General features: G+C 38.6%; 1 protein-coding gene across 2 annotated transcripts in view; it reads right to left on the bottom strand.

Annotated features, from left to right (window-relative positions):
* Positions 1–17500, bottom strand: part of KSR2 (kinase suppressor of ras 2) — a 600040-nt gene that overhangs the window by 138491 nt on the left and 444049 nt on the right. For both annotated transcript variants that reach the window (XM_074296724.1, XM_074296733.1), the window contains exons 8-9: positions 15845–15912; positions 11121–11239 (exon numbers count right to left, since the gene is read on the bottom strand). In XM_074296724.1, coding sequence (XP_074152825.1) covers positions 11121–11239; positions 15845–15912 — 187 coding nt within the window. The remainder of the gene's footprint in view (positions 1–11120; positions 11240–15844; positions 15913–17500) is intronic.

Here is a 17500-nt window from a genome sequence, read left to right as displayed (position 1 = left end):
TGTAAAAAAAAATTGCTCCTGCATATATACTGTCAAAAATTATAATTATAAAATTAATTTTAAAAAAGCAGGTTGGACTTTCAAGATAGAACACTTTGTTAGGGAGGGAGCTGAATTCAAGAGAGTAAAGCATCTAGTAAGTTTCTGCAGTGAAATTTGAACTCAAATCTTCCTGACTCCAAACTCACTGCCACTATAGCTTTTCCCACACTCCTTCCAGTTTTCTTTTCATTTGATCTGTCCAGCAGAAAGAAGAAAAAGTATGTTCCATCAAGTAAATCCCCATCTAGCTTTCTGATCCTGGAGAAAAGGTGGCCATCTAGCAATGACAGTCACTAGAAGATAATTTGGTAAAGCAGAAAGAACATACATTAGCTTAGAACCTGATCTCTGACTCAGGTGAAGCAGAGGGAGCATTCATTGGCTTAGAATATAATCTCTGATACTCTGTGTATAACTTCAGGCAATTTATTTAACCCCCTGGGCCTCAGTTTCCTTAACCATAAAATGGAGTTGGTGGTAGTACTGGTAAATTCCTTGTGAGCAGGGAAATTTTGATTTCACATTTATAGCCCCATTCCTACTATAGAGACTTTACATAGTAGGTGATTAAAAGTATTTTCTGGTTTGGAGCGAGGTGTTTATTCTAACATTTTAGTATAGAAAAGAGTGGATTCCCTCAAGATTTACATCACCCTTCAATGTTTGACATGATTGAGATGAAACTGGATCTTTGGGAAGGTAAGGGAGAACTAAGCAAAAAGAATTAAGTTGAGATGAACCTAGATCTCTGGGTGAGGTAGGGAAAAGCTAAGCAAAATGAATTAAGTTGAGATGAACCTAGATCTCTTGGTAAAGTAAGGGAATGCAAAGCAAAATGAATTAAGTTGAGATGAACCTAGATCTCTTGGTAAAGTAAGGGAATGCAAAGCAAAATGAATTAAGTTGAGATGAACCTAGATCTCTGGGTAAGGTAGGGAGGTGCTAAGCAAAACGAATTAAGTTGAGATGAACCTAGATCTCTAGGTGAGGGAAGGAAGAGCTAAGCAAAATGAATTAAGTCTAATATTTCAGAAAAGGACAAAGCCATTTTTCAGGTGAAGGAGACCTCCCTGGAGTGCTTCTGATCAGGTAGCTTGGTTTCTCAGTCTGTCCAAATTTGCCAGATGGATATTTCCATGGTAACGCACATATGAGTCTAAGGGATCATATATCAATGACATGTGGAGATGGAGATGGATGCAGTTAGTTTGTTATATAAATAGAGGCCTGGGGAACATGTGAAACTCGTTTTTATAATTTAGTGACTGACTCAAAATGACTTTTCACACTAATGCCTGTTTACAAGATCATGGAATCCCAGGATCTCAGATCTGGGAGGCTTCTTTGGGGCCTTCTGGTCCAAATGTGCCTGATCACATGATATCTTGTTATTTGTCTTTCGTTCTCAAAGAGCACCACGATATCAGGGAGGAGATACCATGACATGCAAGTGAATTGGGTTGAAGTGAGGGAGGGCTGTGTAAGGTCATCTGCCTCACTTTCCCCTCCAGAGCCATCTGGGTCCAGTGGCAGATGTAGATCAGGATGACTGGAGATAACCTTGTTTCAGTAGATTTTAGCTTTTTGAAGTTAAGGTCTTTAACAGGTCTCAGTCTGATGGAGACAACACCCATTCAGTGATTAAGGCTAGATAAAAATTGAGGCAAAGGATGACTTCTTTTACTTAGTGAAAAAAGATCATTCAGAGAGGGGAAGACCTTTGGGGTCTTGTGAGGTGTCATGTAATGATCAATGGAAGGAACCAGGCATATTTAGCCTAGGGTAGAAGAGACTTAGAGGAACATGAGAATTGTCTCCTAGTATTGGAAAAGCTGTCATGGCAGGGAGTGATCAAATTTATTCTAGTTGGCCCCAGAGCAGAATGAATACTCATGGGTGGACGTGGAAGAGGCAGATTTTTGACTCCATGAAAGTAAAATCATCTTAACAATGAGAGTAATCCAAAAGTAAAGTGAATGTTCTGAGAAAAATCATAATCATAATCTCAGTAATAGTAACTAGCATTTATTTAGTGCTTTAACATTTACAGAGTGCTTTACAAATATTATCTTCTTTTATTCTTCTGGAGGTTGGTGCTATTATAATCCCCATTTTACAGCTGAGGAAATTGAGACAGGCGCCAGTTAAATGACTAACCCAAGGCCACATAGCTTGTAAGTTTCTGTAGCCAGATTTGAACTCAGATCTTTCTGTCTCCAAGTCAACCTTCTTACTCACTATGCCAATCATCTTCTTATTCACCATGCCAATCATCAGCCTCAGATAGAGTGTTCTATCCAATTTGAAGTCTTTAAGCAGAGGCTGGCTGACTGCTTGTTAAATTGGTTAAAGAGGGGATTATTTTTCAGGTATGGGGGGTCCTTTCAAATATGAGAATCTGTGATGTCCCTTGCCCTGAAAAAATCAAGCAACTTCTGCTTATGGAGAAGTACAAAGAGTTCAAATCCTGTTTCAGATACTTACTAGCTGTGTGACCTTGGATAGGCCACTTTATTCTCTGAACCTCAGTTTCCTCATGTTTTTTATTTTTTTAACTGAGGCTGGGGTTAAATGACTTGCCCAGGGTCATACAGCTAGGAAGTGTTAAGTGTCTGAGATCAGATTTGAACTTGGGTCCTCCTGAATTCAAGGCTGGTGCTCTCTCCACTGCGCCACCCAGCTGCCCCTATATATAATTCCCCATAACATCTCTTTAAACTTCCTTATATAAAATGATAGAAAGTTTCAGAGAAGCCGAGGTAACAGAAGGCAGATTGTTACTTCTGAGTTTTTGTTTGGCTCTGATTTGGTTGAGGAGGCAGTCTTATGAAATCATTGATACAGGGGACTCCTGATAAGGAAATGCCTCCTGCAATATCCATCAGCAGCTTTCTTTTTTTTTTTTTTTTGGACACTAAGGTTCCAAAACTTGCTCATCCAGGGTCACAGTCAGGATGTGTCAGAGGAGACTTTTACCCAGGACTTTGTACATTTCAAACCAGCTCTCTATTCTGTCTCACCACACTGAATTATACTATCATAAGAAGTTCTTTGGAATTGAACTGAATCCCCGAGACCTACCATATTCATCGACACATGATATACTTTGTTGATCTTTAGATAGCAGCCACCTCTTTGTAATCCTTCTCCAGTTCATTTTACAGATGGGGAAACTGAGGCAAACAGGGTTAAATGACTCGTCCAGAGTCACACAGCTCAGTGTCTGAGGCTGGATATTTAGGTCTTCCTGACTCCAAACCCAGCGCTCTATCCATTATGGCACCACCTAGCTGCCCCAGGATGGTTACTATAAGGATACATATTTAAGGCAGCCATTTCCATCCTCAATCTTTGCCTCATTAATCCTACATGTTCACTACTACCTTGGAGAGAGACTCCTTGGTTGGATTATAGTCAGTGGTAAAGGATGTACCCTGAGCCATCTTTCCAACTCAAAGATGGCTTCCTACAGTCTCCATTCCTGGGAAAAGCACTGCTGTATTGGAGTCCAGTGGTGAATTTAGGTTTATGTAATTTTTTTTCAGTGGTGACAATAGGATTCTTCCATATATTCTTGCCTGGTTCCCCTTAGGATAAGTGGACATTGTAAGACCATAGATTTAGCAACGGAAAGAACTTTAGACTTCACCGAGTCCAAGCCTCTCATTTTATAGGTGAGGAAACAATCCCAGAGAGGATAAGTCACTTCCACAGTGTTACTTAGCTAGTATCTGAAGCAGAATTTGAATTAAAGTCTTCCTTATTCCAAGTCCATAACTCTCTCCACTATGCTACCTAGCTACCCTGTTTTAAGGGCACAATCTGGAATTATGGGATGGGAAAAATCTAATTGGTTCCGACAGAGAATAGGAATCTCACATGGCAGTGGAAAAAGTCATGGAACTGGAGCAAGAACTCTGGGCTTAAATCTCTGTTCTACCATTTGCTATCTATATATGATCTTGGACAAAATACATCAATTCAGCTCATTTATACACCTCTCTATGTGAACAGGCTCCCACCAAAGAGTATAAGCTCCATGAGTACAGAAACCATTTCACTTTTGTCTCTGTACTCTCAGTTCCTGACACATGATAAGAGTCAATAAAAGTTTGTTGATTAATTGAATACCTACTATGTGCCATACTGTATATAGGAGGTACAACAACAAAAGAGAGAAAGTACTTTGTTGAGATGATCTTTCTCAGCCTCAGTTTCCCCATATTGAAAGTATCTCTAGAAATGCCTGTCCTAGTAATCTCCTAGGGTTATTGTTAGAATTGGATGACAGTTTTAAATCAAAGATAAATCTTAAATGTCATCTTTGTTAAGGCGATCTTTCTCAGCCTCAGTTTCCCCATATTGAAAGTATCTCTAGAAATGCCTGTCCTAGTAATCTCCTAGGGTTATTGTTAGAATTGGATGACAGTTTTAAAGCAAAGATAAATCTTAGGAGTCATCTTACTTTGTTGAGGTGATCTTTCTGAGCTTCAGTTTCCCCATATTCAAAGTATCGCTAGAAATACCTGTCCTACCAATCTCCTAGGGTTATTGATAGGACTCGATGACTTAGAAGTCATCTTGTTCAACTCCCTGCCTTTCACATGAAAAAACTGAGGTTTCAAAGAGAGGAGGTGATTTTCCTAAAGTCACATAAAAAGTAATGGTCAAATCCAAGTTCTTCTCACTCTAAATCTGTTGCTCTTTTCACTGTACCATAATGCTTTGATAAAATAGCATATAATTACATGTCCAAGGAACAGAATGACTCTTTTGGTCCAAGATATTGAACATAACCAAATTAGTCTAAGGAACTGGAGATGTTTAGTCTAGAGAAGAAAATACATTATTGAAGGAGAGAGCGAGATGGATAATAATTGTTTTCAATATAAGTATTAGTGATGGTGCTATGACTTGAACCCAGCTCTTTTGACACCTGAGCCAGTGCTTCCCTTCCCCCCCATACACACGCCCCAAGCTGGAAGTGAAAACTCAAGATCTGACCTCAATAACTGAAATGAAACTTGGAATTCTCTATCACCCACTTAACCATTTGGCAAGTCAAAGCAAGGCAAGTGGAAGCAAGGCAAGGCAAGGCAAAGCAAGGCAAGTAGAAGCAAATCAAGGCAAGGCAAGGCACGGCAAGGCAAGGCAACCGGCATTAATTAAGCATTTACCAAGGGTTAGGCACCAGGTTAAACACAAGAGATACAAAGAAAGGCAAAAACGGTTCCTGCGCTCAAGGAGTTCCCAGTCCAACTGGGGTTGGAAAACATGACCAGCAAGATACACAAGATCTAGACAGGATAAACTGGTGGTAGTTTGAAAGGGAAGGCGTTAGATGGTGCACACAGGTGGTCATTATTTCATCTGCTATCCCAGATCTTCATTTACGGGCAGATGGTGTTGTTAGTGAATGGATCCACCAGCATACGAAATACACAATGTCTCCTGAAATATCCAGGACATAGCCAAAGATGTGGAACATGAAGCAGCAGGGGGTTGATCTTTGAGTGAGTGCGGATACACACTCTTCCTCTCTGCCCCAGACTGATGAGGGTGGGTGGGTAGGGCCAAAAGAGCAATTTTAAAAGCTAGTCTAACCAAATTGGCTGTGGAGTCATGGATGCTACATCACAGTCTGACAGAGAGAATTTGAGCTGAGAGACTGGGAGAGAAAGGACGCAGAAGGAGGAAGGGAGGAGGGGGTGGAGGAGGAAAGCAATCCTTTGGATATATCCCATCCACCTTCACATCAAGGCTACAATTTAAATAGAGGGTAATTTATTTCTTTTATCAAATTCTCTTCTTTGCAGACAAGCAGAATGATGCCATGGTTATTTCACCCTCTGCCCCTGTTAATGTCCCCCTGACATCGAAATACTGATCACTCCTGTCTGCAAAGTCAGAGAAATAAAGGTCCCTTGACTTTGGGACTCTCAAGGTCAAGATCTCGGTGGATTAAGTGTCGGGACTTGGAGACTAGAAGATTTGGATTCAAATTTGTACTGACATTTACTAGCTGTGTGACCTGGGAAACTGCTTTTTATTTCTTGAGGTTTATGTTTCCCCACTGATAAAATAAGGATAACAGTGCTTCATGGGGCTATCTGGAGACCCAGATGACATAATGGATTTTAAAAGGCTTTGAAAACATTCAAATCAAATATAATGATCATTTGGTGTTATAATTGTGAAGGTGATTAGTATTCATCTCATTTTTATCATCTATTTAGATGGAGTACATATCGAAATAGCCCTAAGACAGGTCAGGAAGTATTAAAATGTTTGTGCATCCTTTGTATCTCATATACTTTTGCATCAATAAAAGAGCAAATGCCAAACCTACCTGTAAAATCTCAGGGTTGTTCAGAGGCAGAAACCCACCCTGACAACTTGGAGATCCAGAGGGGCAGGAGGTAAAAGGCTGCCAAGGCCCAAAATTAAGTTCAATTTTGTTGGAAAACAGAAAAATATGACCACCCTCCATATTCCCTGACAAAAATAAGAATTCTGCTAATTAGAAATATTAATTTCTAAATTAATTAAAATTTTTAAATTTAGAAAATTAGAAATTGAATGGGAATCTAGGGACCATCTTCAAAGAATATTGATGTTCTTTGGAAAAATACACTTGGGCAAATATTACCTTTCTCTAAACAGCGGGGGGGAAACAACTAAGTAACAGTAACTTAAAGTGTTTCAAGATTTGCAAAATACTCTTTTCCCAAGAGTTTTTCTAAGATAAACAGTTATAATATAGTCATTCCCATTTTAAAGATGAGGACATTAAAGCTCTAGGAATTAATTGCCCCAGGTCTTAGATATAATAAGCACTGGAGGCAAGATTAGGACCTGAACCTCCTAGTCCATCAAGTTATCCCCTGACAAAAATAAGAATTCAGCTACTTAAGAAAATTAGACAAATTAATTTCTAAATTAATTAAAATTTAGAAAATTAAATTCTAAAATTAGAAAATTAGAAATTGAATGGGGAGCTAGAGGCCATCTTCAAAGAACTAATATTCTTTGGGAAAATATACTTTGGCAAATTTTACCTTTCTCTAAACAACAGGAAAAAAAATACTAAGTAATAATAATTTAAAGTGTTTCACGATTTGCAAAATACTCTCTTTCTAAGAGTTTTTTTAAGGTAGACAGTTATAATATTGTTATTGCCATTTTAAAGGTGAGGACATTAAAGCTCTAGGAATTAATTGCCCAGGTCTTACATATAGTAAGCACTAGAGGCAAGATTAGGACCTGAGCCTCCTAGTCTATTAAGTGATCACTAGTTTAGTATGCATTCAAATAAATATACAGAAGCACATGAGGATGTTTGGAAAACCCACCAGGTAGCTCCAAACCAGCAGGAAGAGTATAACACAAAATATTCAAAATGCAGGAGGAAGAGGAGAGCCTATCATGTTGCCTCCCCTTCCAAGCAAAAGGCAAAAAGGTAATTTGTAGAGCAACAGGGGAAAAGCAAGGCATGGAAACTAAGTTCTACGCTCTGCAAAGCTAGTAACAAAGAATCAGCCACTTCCAACAAATATCCATCATGATTGTATCTATCACCACCACCAATTACATCATCATCATCATCATCATCATCATCATCATCATCATCATCACTACTGTCATCTTTATCATTGCCACTATCATCACCCCACCACCATCTTCATATCTACTATCACTACTACCACCATCATCACCATCATCACATTCACTATCACCACTACTATTGTCCTCATCACCATCATCATCATCACCATTATCATTGCCACCATCACCCCCTACCATCTTCATATTTATTATCACTACTATCACCTTCATCAATACCATCTTCATCATCACCATCTTCATCATCACCATTATCATTGCTACCACCATCCCCACCACCATCATCTTTATCATTACCATCATCATCACCCCACCACAATTTTCATATCTATTATCACTACCACCACCATCATCACCATCATCACATTCACTATCATCACTACTATTGTCATCACCATTATCATCATCCATCATCACCATTATCATTGTCATCATCATCACCATCACCACCTTTACTAACACTATTATCATCACCATCATTACCTCCATCATCACTATTATCATTGCCACCATCACCCCCACCATCATCTTCATATCTATCATCACTATTGTCACCTTTATCAACACTATTGTCATCACCATCTTCATATCTACTATTACTTTCATCATCACCTCATCACCATCATCATCACCATCATTACCTTCATCATCACCGTTATCCTTACTACCATCATCTTTATCATTGTTGCCATCATCTTTATCATTGCCATGATCATCACTCCCACCACCATCTTTATATCTCTCATCATTATCATCACCATTATTACCTTCATCATCACTACTATAATTGCCATCATCATCATCATCATTCCCACCACCATTTTCATATCTATTTGATCACTACTACCACCTTCATCATCATCACCATCATCCTCACCATCACCATTATGTCATGTGCTTAGGCACATGCCTTCTCAAAAATCTAAAGAGGAGAGGAGAGGGTATCAAGGAGAACCCTGATGAAATAGCCTCTCTGCCAGATCTAAAGTTATATTCCCACGTTCAACAACTTTGAGACCTTAAAAATCAACACCTTACATATATCTTTTTTTTCCCTGAGGCTGGGGTTAAGTGACTTGCCCAGGGTCACACAGCTAGGAAGTGTTAAGTATCTGAGACCAGATTAGAACTCGGGTCCTCCTGAATTCAGGCCTGGTGCTCTATCCACTCTGCCACCTAGCTGTCCTCACCTTGCATATATCTGATATTGGATAGGTGAGTATTCTGTATACACTTGAAAAATAAAGATCCGCTTTTAAAACAAATTAACCAGTCATTCTCAAGCACTAAGGATTTTCAGCAAAAATCTGTTCTGAGCTCCCGGACTCACAGAAGTGGTATTGAATTCAAATAAATGAAATTATCTCTCTTTGGCACAGAAATTGGAGTCAGAAGAAAAAAAAACACATTTAAAATCTTTCCAAAGACATACACTAGCTGTGTAACCTTTGGCAAATCATTTAACATCTGCTTCTCTTTTTTCTCATCTTCAAAATGTGAGGTTGATTCAATGACTTCTAAGTTTTTCTTTAGCTCTAAATCAATGTGATCAAATACAATGATACATGTAAAGTGCTTTGTAAACCATAGAATTTATGTGAGCTATTGTTATGAAGTTATAAAGTACACAATAAATTGTTCTGGGCGAGTAACTATTTACAAGGTTGTATTATCAAGTCTCTTTGAGGTAGCAAAGGTTCAACCTCCCATCTGGATTACAGAGAAATGGAATGAGAGGAAGCCAAATTAAGTGAAGAAGAGTCTGCATAGCCAGTCTTTGCATCTCTTTGAGGGAGAAATCAATATTACCATAGTAAGAAGCATAAGAGACTGAATTAATGGGGATGGCAGATCATGTGCTCAATTCTAAGCATCTCTCTGTCCAGGTTATTCTTCCAGAGGAGAAAAAGAGAGAAGTATAACAGAAAACACACTAAATTTGGAGGCAGAAGACCTGACTTCAAATCCTAACTCTGCTACTTAATATCTGTGTGATGCTGAATAAGTCAATTCCTTTCTTTGGGCCTCAGATTCCCTTCTGTAAAATGAGGTCATTGGACTAGATTGATTTCTCTAATATAGTGCACTGGAAAGGACATTAGTTTTGGAGCTGGATGAGCTGAGTTCAAATTCTGCCTTTTCCTTGTTATCTTGCAAGTTATTGCCTTGCTCTGTGAGACAGGAGATTCCTCATCCTATAATGATGAGATAGGATCAGGGATTGTGTATATTAGAGATCCTGTGGCATCCTTGGAAAATCTATGCACCCTTTCTCCAAATAATGTTTTAGATATATAAAATAAAATACAAAGGACATCAAATGAAATGAATTATATTGAAATAGTGTGCATGTATGTGTGTTAATGTGTGTGAAATAGTTAATACTGCCTACTATGTGCCAGGCACTGGGCTAGGTGTTTATTATTATCTCATTTGATCCTTACAAGAATTCTGGGAAGTAGGTACTATTATTACCTCCATTTTAGGTGAGGAAACTGACACCAGCAACTTGCCCAGGGACACATAGTTAGTAAGTGTCTGAGGGTGGATTTGAACTTAGCTCTTCCTAACTTATGGATGAGTATTCTATCCACTGCACCACCTAAATTCTCTCTGTGTGTTCATGTGTGTGTGTGTGTGTATGCACACATGTATATATGGTTCTTAAATATATATATGTGTGTGTATATATATGTATATAAATACATATGTACTACATATACATTTATATATTATATACGCACATGTACAGATTTAGATGCATTTTAATATTATCATGATAATGATATAATAATAAATAAAATACTTAATATTTTTAGTGCATAACTATTTTTAAAACAAGTTCATGGACCTTAGATTAAGATTCTCTGCACTATAATCTGTAGAATCCAGGGCAGTTCTAAATTCAATGATCTTACAAGCACAGTATTTTCACCTTTTATTCTTGTTTTTCACCTGTTTGGTTTTTTTTTCTTGTGTTTTTTTTCCTTCTGATCTAATTTTTGTTGTGCAGCATGACGAACATGGAAATATGTTTAGAAGAATTTCACATGTTTAACCTATATTGGATTGCTGGCTGTCCAGGGGAGGGAGGAAGAGGAGGGAGAAAAATTTGGAACACAAGGTTCTGCAAAGGTGAATGTTGAAAACTATCTTATTGCATGTATTTGGAAAAATAAAAAGCTATTAAAATAAAAATAATAAATTTAATGATCTTTGACCTGTCTTTCCCTCCCCTTCCATTAAAACAACAACACTCTGAATGAAGGACAGCACAAGCCAGGTGTGAATGACAATATCTAGAAGCAAATGCATCACTCTCTCTCTTCCCCCATTCCTGGTTCTCACCCTTTCCTGTTATCAGGGTACAATCCCAACCCCCATCTAACAGAGGATGGGGATAGCCTCAATGTAATCATCAGTGATAGGACACCACCTTCTTGTAGTAGTCTCACCTTGTTGATTTTGTTGGTTTTAGGGAGAGTCTGACTGATGTGCAGGTCAGAGTACCGGGGAGGCTTCCGAAGGGGGTTGTTGATGTCACAGGGCACAGACTCTGTCCGGACTAACCTTGCTGGATCCGTAGGGGTAAAAAGCAATGATTTGAGAGTTTTAGTACAGCTTCTCAGCATACAAAACCAACCAATCAACCAACCAAAAGATAACTCAGATTCTTTTTTTCCCAGATGTCCTTGTCCCTTGCCTTCCAACAAAGCATAAAACCGGGGCCACCACCTCCAGGAAGCCTTTGCCGCTCCATTCCCCTGATCTTACTCAGAAACTACTTTGTATATCTACTGTGCACCTTACTTATATACTTTTAACCTTACTTGTCTGTTATTTTGAACTTATTAATTTATGTGTGTTATTTACCCAAATAGAATACAAAAAAAGGAGGGATTATTTTGTTCTTTTATTTGTATTCTCAGTGCCTAACACACTGCCTAGCAATAGTAGTAGGGGCTTAAAGAATCCTTCTTTAACTGATTAAATGCCTTAAAATGTCTATCCCTTGTTGTCTCACATGCCTCAGAAGCCAGTGAGTGCAAATCCCATTTTTGATGCTTGTTTGCTGTGTGACCTTAAATAAGTTATTCATCAAGTCTCAAATTCTCTCATCTGAAATTAAAGGGATTGGACTAGATTCCCCTAAGATTCCTACTACCTTTATATCTCTGATCCTGTATAGATAACCTTTTTTTCTCAGAGGATAGGGACTAGATGGATCCTCTGCTGCTTTTTATTTGTTTGTTTATCCCTCACAGAGTTGGGTTCACAACAGAGCTTTTATAAATGTAAATGGAACTGAACTTAAATCTCCTTGAAATTACTTTGTAGTTACTTTAAACTGGTTTATCTAAGCTCTTTCCTATTTCCTCCTGCTTTAAAACCCTTGGACTATTTTACCAGCCCAAGAGATGAAGCCAGGGAAAAAGTGCAAATGAAGCTCAAAATCCTTCCAATGTACCTATTTGTCAGGGACATAGTACAAGGAGGTGATTTAAATTAGGAAATGGAGATTTAGAATGATCTCCAGATTTTATATAGAGTCCAATGACCAATCAACTATTTATTTCTGAAAACTGGTTTGGGAGTTATAAGCTCATATTCAGTGTTGCTAAGCAGTCCTGGATTTTGCCATCATCTCCTCTTCCCTTGTGCTAAACTCTTGAATAATGACCCTTTCCATCCATCCCATAGATGTATTTTTTTTGGGGGGGTTCTTCCTCAATTCAATGACTTGGTTGGCTGGTGAACTCTCTGAGAGCAAGGATTATCTTATCTGTTCCATTTATACCCCTGTCAATCAGCACAATGCTAGTATATAATAAGCACTTAATAAAGGCTTTTTTAAAAATTCACTTACTCATTTTATTCATTCAAATGAATGTGGATACTATCAGTACCCATCAAATTATTGTTTTTCAGTTGTTTTTCAGTCATGTCTGACTCCCTGTGACAATATTTGGGTCTTTCCTGGCAAATACACCAAAGTAGTTTGCCATTTCCTTCTGCAGCTCATTTTATAGACAAGGAAACTGAGTCAAATGACAATAAGTGATTTAATCTGCTAATAAGTGTCTGACTGGATTTGAACTCATGAAGATAAGTCTTTCTGGTTCTAAGCCTAATGCTCTGTGCATTATAATTGCCCTATCCAAAACAATCAACAAACACTGGTTAAGCACTGTTGCATGTCAGGTATTCTATGAGATACTAGTAAATATAGTAAGTGCTTAATAATCACTAGATGAATTTGAATTTGGGATCAAGGCTGATTATCTCTATAAAGCAACATGATTGGGCATACCACCTTTCGTGCACTTAAATCCAATTTCAAGAGCAGAGTTTTTCTCTTGAATATTATTTACTGCAGGATAGTACTCTGTGGAAGGAAAAAAACTTATCTGTCTCTTAGAGGCCATCCAAGGGACTTTTTTCCCTCAACTGCTAAAAAAAACCTCATCATTTAATACATTATTTATCAGGGAGTCTCACAACATGGTGTCCAAAGACCATATTCTTGGGTTCACAAAGTATTTGGAATTCAGAATTAGAAACAGCATCATTAAATTTATCAAACAGTTCAAAGAATATTATAGTCAGAAATAGCCCTAGTAAAGGTGATTTTCAGGCAGTTGGGATAGTTGAATGATTATCAACCACTAAAAAAATGAAGCTATCTTGAGAGGCACCATGACACAGTGATGGATGTCTTGGCTCAGAATTCAAATCCTGCTTCTATCTTTTACTAGTTATGTCACTTGGACAACCTCTCTGGGACTCAGTTTCTTCATTTGTAAAATGAGCGGGTTTGTATTAGATGACCTTAAAGGTCTCTTCTAACTCTTGATTTAGCCAATGAACTTTAAATTTAACTTCATTTTCTGTGCTAGTAGACAGAGATAATGGAAAAGATAATCCATAGGAAAAGCCCCACACCTCCTTGAAATGATTCTATGGTTTCTTTGCATTTACTTGTTGGTGTTGTTCCCATCTTCTTCTCAGTAGAATATACCCAGTAGAATACACTCTCTTAGAGAGAAGGGACTATTTCATTTCTGGATTTGAAAATCTGGGGCATTGTATATAGTAGGTTTCTAATAATTGCTCATTGATGAATTAAATTTTAGCTTTCAAATTGATACGGTTTGGTTTTTTCCTCTCAGCATCTAAGTTAATATGAAAATAAAATTACTTTCCCTGAGAACATACAATTGTCAGGAGTTAGGGGTTAACTATGGAATGGGGGGAGGGAATCATGGTGAGTGTCAGGAGAAAATCAACTTTAGCATTAACTTTTGCTGCACATACTTCACAAAGTGGATAAGTCACCCAAGTGTGATTACTGCCTCTGTAAGCTAGAATCAAGGGAAGTTTAAATGAAACTGACGGGAAATCATTTACCCTAGAGACAACTCTATCCCCTGCCTCTCACACTTAATTAAGCCTCTGGTTGAGATCTGGGTGGATAGAAAGAAATGTCTTTCCATAAGCAGGATTCTCTTTAAGATCCACAAAATTGTTCTTCTTTTGCTAGATAAGAAGAGGGCAGGATGCTTTGAAAGAGGAAGGAAGGAAGGAAGGAAGGAAGGAAGGAAGGAAGGAAGGAAGGAAGGAAGGAAGGAAGGAAGGAAGGAAGGAAGGAAGGAAGGAAGGAAGGAAGGAAGGAAGGAAGGGAGGGAGGGAGGGAGGAAGGAAGGAGGGAGGGAGGGAGGGAGGGAGGGAAGGAAGGAAGGAAGGAAGGAAAGAAGGAAGGAAGGAAGGAAGGAAGGAAGGAAGGAAGGAAGGAAGGAAGGAAAGGAAAGGAAAAAAGAGGGAAGGAGGGAAAGGAAAGAAAAGAGGCAAGGAAGGAAGGAAGGAAGGAAGGAAGGAAGGAAGGAAGGAAGGAAGGAAGGAAGGAAGGAAGGAAAGGAAAGGAAAAAAGAGGGAAGGAGGGAAAGGAAAGAAAAGAGGCAAGGAAGGAAGGAAGGAAGGAAGGAAGGAAGGAAGGAAGGAAGGAAGGAAGGAAGGAAGGAAGGAAGGAGGGAGGGAGGGAGGGAGGGAGGGAAGGAAGGAAGGAAGGAAGGAAGGAAGGAAGGAAGGAAGGAAGGAAGGAAGGAAGGAAGGAAGGAAGGAAGGAAGGAAGGAAGGAAGGAAAGAAGGAAGGAAGGAAGGAAGGAAGGAAGGAAGGAAGGAAGGAAGGAAGGAAGGAAGGAAGGAAGGAAGGAAGGAAGGAAAGGAAAGGAAAAAAGAGGAAAGGAGGGAAAGGAAAGAAAAGAGGGCAAGGAAGGAAGGAAGGAAGGAAGGAAGGAAGGAGGGAGGGAGGAAAGAAGGAAGGAAGGAAGGAAGGAAGGAAGGAAAGAAGGAAGGAAGGAAGGAAGGAAGGAAGGAAGGAAGGAAGGAAGGAAGGAAGGAAGGAAAGAAGGAAGGAAGGAAGGAAGGAAGGAAGGAAGGAAGGAAAGGAAAGGAAAAAAGAGGAAAGGAGGGAAAGGAAAGAAAAGAGGCAAGGAAGGAAGGAAGGAAGGAAGGAAGGAAGGAAGGAGGGAGGGAGGAAAGAAGGAAGGAAGGAAGGAAGGAAGGAAGGAAGGAAGGAAGGAAGGAAGGAAGGAAAGAAGGAAGGAAGGAAGGAAGGAAGGAAGGAAGGAAGGAAGGAAGGAAGGAAGGAAGGAAGGAAGGAAGGAAGGAAGGAAGGAAGGAAGGAAGGAAGGAAGGAAAGGAAAGGAAAAAAGAGGGAAGGAGGGAAAGGAAAGAAAAGAGGCAAGGAAGGAAGGAAGGGAGAGAAGAAAGGAGGGAAGGAAGGGAGGGAAAAAGGGAAAAAGGAAGGGAAGAGGAAGGAAGGTAAAATGAATGGATAGAGACAGAGAGCTGTGATAGAAATAGACAAACCAATAGATTTATAGAAGATAGAATGAATGAATAAGCATTTATTGATTACTGTATGTTATGTGTTACACTATGTGGATTATGTGAGACCTCAGTGCCACTACTCTTTCCTAAAAGATGAAATCACACAGTCTAGGACCTTGACTGTCCATCCTCACACCTGAAGAACAGATGTAGCAGGAAGGGCCTTAAATGTTCAGGATATATTCTGTATCCATTTGGGAGAGATATGAGGATACCCAGTTGGCTGAACTTCCTTTCCAAGGACTCAACCTGCAGGAAAACCCCTGGGAAACATGTGTTAAATTCTTACCTCCACGGTGGATGATCAGTAAATGGCACGGGGGAGCTTCTTTGGTGCATTTGTTATGACATTTTAACCTAGGAGAAAAGAGGAAATAAAATGAAAAGTTCCATCTATCCCAGATGCTCTAGATGCCTCTATTAGTAGATCTATAGCACCAAGGGATAAGTAATCATGCCAGAGGACAAGGAAATTCAAAGAAACTTTCCAGAGGACTCAGTCTAAAGAACAATATATTAGATAGCAAGATATAACTATCTATCAAGGATCCTATGTCTCTAAGGTTTTCACTTCTACCCATTCCAGAGAACTTTCCTGATGCTTAAACTTCTCCCCATCTGAGATCAAACTTCTAGCTGAGGAATTAATCTCTTCAATTTGGAAAATCCCCTTTGGGGAGCTGTCCAATCAGAACAGCAAATTCATTTAACCCACTCTGTCTGGCTAGCCCTCACAATATGCTTAACACCTATTACTCCTTTACCCTGGGCATCTTTCACTTTGGGCAATCAACTTAACTTCTCTTGACCTTATTATTTCTTTATAGGCATCTCCTTATATTTTTCATTTCACAGGTCTGTTCTTGAGTTAATTTGTGAGTTTATGTTCTGTTAATAAAAAAGAGGAGTATCAAAGGTACTATTTCTGGCTGATATAATTTGTGCTTTAATAGAGAACCATGGAAAAGTAGAAAGGAAGCTAGATTTGAAAATAGACATAAGTTCAAACTCTTCTACTCCTCAATTCCAGTCCTCTCCAATCTCTTTCAAGAGCCAGCCTTGTTAATTATCCCCTATATTTTTGATAATTAATGCCATTTTTGTCAAATTTGATTTTTATCTTCCTCTTACCATCATTCTCATTACCCTTGGAAAAGAGAAAGAAAAACAAAAGCCTTATTACAAATCTGCATAATCAAGTAAGATAAATTCCTGCTTTGGCCATGTCTAAAAACAAGATATCTCATTCTGCACCCTGGGTCCAGCATCCTTCTGTCAAGAGCTGGGTAACATGCTTCATCATGAAACCTTTGGAATCATGGTTGGTCATTGAGCTGCTAAGAGGTTTTAAAGCTTTTAGTATTTTTATTGTAAAGTGTTTTAGTGTTGTTATTGTAAAGCTATTCTTCTTGTTCTGTTCCCTTCACTCTGCATCAATTCACGTTTCCTCAGATTTTACTGAAATTATTTCTTTCATCATTTCTTATGATACAGTATTCCATGACAATGATTATTTGGCTACTCCCCAGCAGATGCTCTACCTCCTCCTTAGTTTCCTTTTTTTGTTTTTGTTTTTGTTTTGTTTCTACAAAAAGAGATACTATAACTGATATATATGTATGTATAGGTACTTTTCTTCTTCTTCTTCTTCTTCTTCTTCTTCTTCTTCTTCTTCTTCTTCTTCTTCTTCTTCTTCTTCTTCTTCTTCTTCTTCTTCTTCTTCTTCTTCTTCTTCATCTCTTTGGCTAATAAGCCTACCTACTTGTAGTTTCAATAGATCAAAGGGTATGCATAGTTTAATAACTTTGAGGGTATAGTTTCCAGAATTCTCCAGAATAACTGAGCCAATTTAGAGCTCCACAAACAATGAATTCATATCTCTTTTTTTTCTCTCACTTTATCTGCTTTTTCTCCTTAATTTTCACCTTCTCCTTATCAGTTGGTT

The sequence above is a fragment of the Sminthopsis crassicaudata genome, chromosome 1 (assembly GCF_048593235.1).
Source record: "Sminthopsis crassicaudata isolate SCR6 chromosome 1, ASM4859323v1, whole genome shotgun sequence".
Lineage (NCBI taxonomy): Eukaryota > Metazoa > Chordata > Mammalia > Dasyuromorphia > Dasyuridae > Sminthopsis > Sminthopsis crassicaudata.
This window is presented reverse-complemented; position numbering and strand designations above follow the sequence as displayed.